At 31.2% G+C, this 5,277-nt stretch overlaps 1 protein-coding gene across 1 annotated transcript; it reads left to right on the top strand.

Annotated features, from left to right (window-relative positions):
* The first annotated feature begins 2,843 nt into the window (after window positions 1–2,843).
* On the top strand, window positions 2,844–3,702 carry LOC124837742 (peptidyl-prolyl cis-trans isomerase 2). The gene has a single exon (XM_047313204.2). It carries the CDS (start codon window positions 2,920–2,922, stop codon window positions 3,436–3,438), a length of 519 nt encoding a protein of 172 aa, XP_047169160.1. The 5' UTR covers window positions 2,844–2,919; the 3' UTR covers window positions 3,439–3,702.
* Window positions 3,703–5,277: the final 1,575 nt, after the last annotated feature.

Raw genomic sequence — 5,277 nt, 5'->3', positions numbered from 1 at the left:
TTCGGTGTTACCATGCATGAGGCGTTCCTATTCTACTGCATATTTTAATACACCCATACAATAGATCATTTCAAAACTCAAATATAGATTATTTTTCTAGTTTAAAAGTTTATAATCTAATCATTTGAATTTAGGGTAAGCATTAATTGATATGAAGTTATTCATTCCTTTGAAACATGAGTCAATAATCATGTACATTTTTGTAATTTAATTACTTGAATTTTTAAAATGTCAGAAAATGTTCGGCTTTTGTATATCAAAAAAATAAAGTCAGAAGTCCGGAAATTAGTCATATTTGTTCTAAATGGAATGGACTGAACGTCCCCAATAATGCACACAGCACTGCATTTTCTTTCCTGCGTCACAATTATTCGAAAAAGTTAAGGTAACTTCAGAACAGAAATATAAGTAAAATAGAACGTAAAAGTATTTTGATTTGATTTGTTCAGTGATTGTTTCATACAGGCGAAACACAAGTGAGATCATCAGGTGGTGTTGTGGCGCATCACCATCATCATCATAATTTGTGTATAAATTGAACTCTATTATCTTGCGTTTTAAGTTCTGTTAGGAACTATATGATGTAGTTATTTGATTTACAAATCGATACGGAATTTTCCAAAGATGTCCACTGACTAAGTGGATATTTGGTTATCCACTGGTGAAATCTCCATTCTAACTTTTCAATAAACTTCTAACGTAAATTCATGTTTCATGGATCATTTATGATGGATAGAGATATTTTAGACATATTTTTGTAAATAAAAAATTATGAAAATGGTCCACTTATAAAAAAAAACTGTTATATGGATAAATTAAGCTTTCAAATAACACTTCTAATGAAAAAGCCCTGCATTAAAACATAAATTAACATTATTTGTAATAAATAAAAATAATGTATTTATTAAGATGACTTTTTTTAAATTACACTAAATATCATTATGATAAAGTTATTAAACTTTTTTGAGATGATAAAGTTAATTTTAATAAATACCATATTAACCACAATTCATAATCTTTATAAAAATATCAAATTACACCGTTATAGCACAGAAAGAATATTTATTAAAAGAATAAATTTTAGAAAAACTTAAAAGAGAGTTCAATCCGTCATTATTTTTATTATTATAACATAAATAAATTTTCTCACATTTCAAATATTACTTTAGAAATTTCTGTGTTTATCATTTAATAGAAAGCTGGTATTTTTATTGTTTATTCATTTTATCTTAAATTATTTGTTATTTTAAAATAAAAATATAATATTGTCATGCTGAGAAGATATAAAGTAAAAAAATGGAAAATAGATGTATCATCAGCCTATTGTTTATAAGTCGTGTGAAAATAACATTCTGAATTGAAATGATTAACTGACTTTAGAACCGTTTTTCCAGAATAAGAAAAAAAAATGTTACTGAGAGCGTCCATGAAACCAAATTTTTACACGCATTTTTCATATTCTTCGCCTTCTCCTCCATTTATTTTTCGTGTACGTTGTGTTTTTCTTTTTCCCACGATCGGAAACAATATCTTATTAATATATATCTGGTTACTTCTTTGATTTGACAACGACAAACTTTTACTTTATTCTTTATTCTTTATTCTTCGAGACTATAACTATTTTTATTTCTATTTTCTATATTCCAATATTTTATTTTAATATTTGATCTTGTAAATAAAAGTATTTCAAGACTCTTTAAAGTACCATCTCTATTATGAAAATATGTAAAATTAGAAATTAAAGCCTCATAGCCATAAATGACTATATAATATCATTATTATTATTATTAAATGGCAATATCTAGCTCTTATGTTTGGGAATTAAAGTGGACTGCATTGACTTGACACAGTAATCGATGTGTCGTGCCAACTACTTCTAGAGCATTTATAACACATTTTTTACATACAAAATGATTCAAGTTTCACTTTTCACTTAGAAAAGTGGTTTATATTTTTAAAAAAAAAACTAGTGCCAAAAATGTATATTAAAATAATGTGATAGAAATAAAAGTAAAAAAAATAGAGACGTTTTTATTTAATGTTGAAAGAAGAGAACACTGTAGATGAATGGTCCCTCTTTTTATGAATCCTTGTCCACATTCATTACCACTATCTTTTTTCACATCAACTAATTCTCACGCTATCTCCACCAAATAAAATAATCTAAATTCTCACGCAAAGGATATATACATTTTATCACCGCCTTTTTTTTCTTTTCCTATTAAAAAAAACACAAAATTAAATATTTTTTAATTTAATTCATAAATTAAAATTACTGATGTTTTAGTATTATACCATAATTTTGTATGGTGATTATAATTTCAATTTGTTAGATAAATGCATTTAAAAGAAATATAACTAATGTCTCCTTATCTCGTGCTATCGTAAATGACGGAGCTCGATAGATGTATAACATCACTTAGTTATTTGATAATAAAAATTAAAAAGATTTGTAAAATATAAGTGTTAATGTTTTAACATTTTTTAAAATAGACTGGTGAAGGTTGACGACATGTATGAATTAATTATTAAATTTTAATTTTAAAAAGATTATTTTATTTTCGTAGTAAAAAGAGGTTAAATTTTAGTAAGAAGAAAATAATTGGACGTGATTTTTTGGTTGAGTGGAAAAAGCTTGGAAAGTCCACACCCATCAAACTCATGGGCATAAATAATCACAAGAGCATATCCGTGACATCGGATCCGCTTCACTAACCCTAGTCAACTCCAAACTCAACCATGGTTAATCCAATTTTCTAACACGCGGCCACGTGTCCCATCAAACGGTCACTTCCGGAGCCATTCGCCAGCACGCGCCATTATAAATACTCTCTCTCTCGCGTCAATCTCAACGTCAACCAAAACCCTAATCCCTCTTCTTCTTACTCGTTGTGACCTTCATTTCCCGTCTCTGCAACTATGCCGAACCCTAAGGTCTTCTTCGACATGACCATCGGCGGCCAACCCGCTGGCAGGATCGTGTTTGAGCTCTATGCCGACACCGTTCCCCGCACCGCCGAGAACTTCCGCGCTCTCTGCACCGGTGAGAAGGGAGTCGGTAGGAGCGGCAAGCCGCTCCACTACAAGGGCTCGATCTTCCACCGTGTGATCCCGAACTTCATGTGCCAAGGCGGCGACTTCACCGCCGGAAACGGAACTGGGGGCGAGTCGATCTACGGCGAAAAGTTCGCCGACGAGAACTTCGTGAAGAAGCACACCGGTCCCGGCATTCTCTCCATGGCGAACGCCGGTCCTGGAACCAACGGATCTCAGTTCTTCGTCTGCACAACGAAGACGGAGTGGCTCGACGGCAAGCACGTGGTGTTCGGACAGGTCGTCGAGGGACTGAACGTGGTGAAGGACATCGAGAAGGTCGGATCCAGCTCCGGCAAGACCTCGAGGCCGGTCGCCATCGCTGACTGCGGTCAACTCTCCTAGATGGACGGCGTTGACCCGAGGCGGTTGTATCTGTGCTGGTGGCTCTGAATCTGTGTCGTGTTTTCATTGTCGATTTTTCCTTTTTTTTTCTCCTGTCTAACAGAGGGATTGTGGTGTTATAGATCATCTCGAACTCTTCCCTTTGAATCCTTTCCTTTGTTTCTAATATCAGTATGTGGTCATAGAGTGAATCGAGTGTCATGAAAAACATAAAAATGATGAGCTACCTTCAATAAAAACTTAGGACCCTTATTATTCGCCTAATTTTATCTTTCGTTTTCTCTTTCGATCTGCTTTTCGTTGTTTCTAAGAATGAATACTGTTAACTACCGTTTATCATGCGTTTGACGAACGCGATCTGTGTTGCCTCATCATTATTGTACTTTTATGTAGATATTTTAATTGTTTCTGAAGAAAATTTACGCGTTTGGATGTTTATGAGGGTTTTTGGATCTTTGCCAGAACTTTATTCAGCACGGTTTTGACGTAAGGATTGAGAAAATCGATGTGAAATAACACGTGCTATTGTCTGGCTCAGTATTCGTGTCCAGATTATGTGAACGTAGATTACGGACAGGCCAAAATATCTGCTACAGAGGATAATGCGTTGCATTATCTTAAATAATAATTAATAGTTAATCATAAAAATTAAATTGAAAACAGAGGATCGTGGGGATGTGGTACCCCGCCACCGCAGTTCCTTATTAGGGTTTAAGATTGGATTTGAAACATGACACTGGTTGCAAAAGATAACGAATATATAGAAAAATAGAAGCATTATAAGATAATTATAAGATACTTTGTTATTTGTAGATAGTTCAGATATTGTGACATTGGAAGGGATGGGGTAACTTACTTTAACGCACACGTTTCACTGTTCTTTGTTTCCGTTGACAGTAAAGGAGCTTCCTTTTTCTGATTTTTATTTTAACTTATACAACAAAGTTTAATTAATAGTTATTTCGGTTTGGTTTGTTTGGTCCAGATTAACTATATTTGCACTAATTATTTTTTAACTCTAATAATGTGATCCTTAAATTTTTTTTTTTTGTATTGTTTGGTCTATTCAGTGTCACTTGATATTTTTAATCAGAGTTGGTTTGATTGTTGACTGTTCGATCTGATCGGACAGTCATATAATATATGAGTGAAATGAGATGTGAGGAAATAATATAGTAAATGAAAAATTTGTAAGTAATTATTTAATAATCTCATATTTAAAAATATTGTTTAGAAATATGTTAGATATTGTTTAGGAATCCTTGCATCGAAGTCAATTACAATCTAAATATATATTTTTAACTCAAATTTTTTAGACGTTTTTTACTACAACGGTGACAAAATTATAAACTCGCCTACTTGATATTAGAATAAAACAATAATTGTTTGATAATATTTTTTTGAAACTTTTTAATACCATTTATTTATCATTTTATCATTTTAAGATTATGTTAGTATTTATAATTATTATTATTGATTGTAAAATAATTTTAAATTATTCACAAAATACACGTGAAGTGTGAAAATATTATCAAAATATGTTATTAACACTAACATTAACATTTGTTAGTGTTTAACATTAATGAGTGTTTAACATGAGTGTGAGGACGAAATATGATAACATAATAAAGTAAAAGAGTACGTAATGATTTGATCATTTAAATATTATTAAAGTTTAATGTATTAAAAGTTAAATAAATATTAAAATACTTGTTAACTAGTTCAATTATAAAAGTTTTCCGGAGTCAAATATCGGTTTCAAAAAGGATCTTAAATTATTTTGCTTTCTGAAAAAATTTAATTCAGGAAAATAAAATTATGCAAAAGACAATTTTTAAA

Source organism: Vigna umbellata, chromosome 3 (genome assembly GCF_029865625.1).
Source record: "Vigna umbellata cultivar VRB3 chromosome 3, Vumbellata_1.0, whole genome shotgun sequence".
Lineage (NCBI taxonomy): Eukaryota > Viridiplantae > Streptophyta > Magnoliopsida > Fabales > Fabaceae > Vigna > Vigna umbellata.
This window is presented reverse-complemented; position numbering and strand designations above follow the sequence as displayed.

Coding starts and splice junctions, on each gene's coding strand:
- LOC124837742 (XM_047313204.2), top strand. CDS start 2,920: ATGCCGAACCCTAAGGTCTTCTTCGACATGACCATCGGCGGCCAACCC.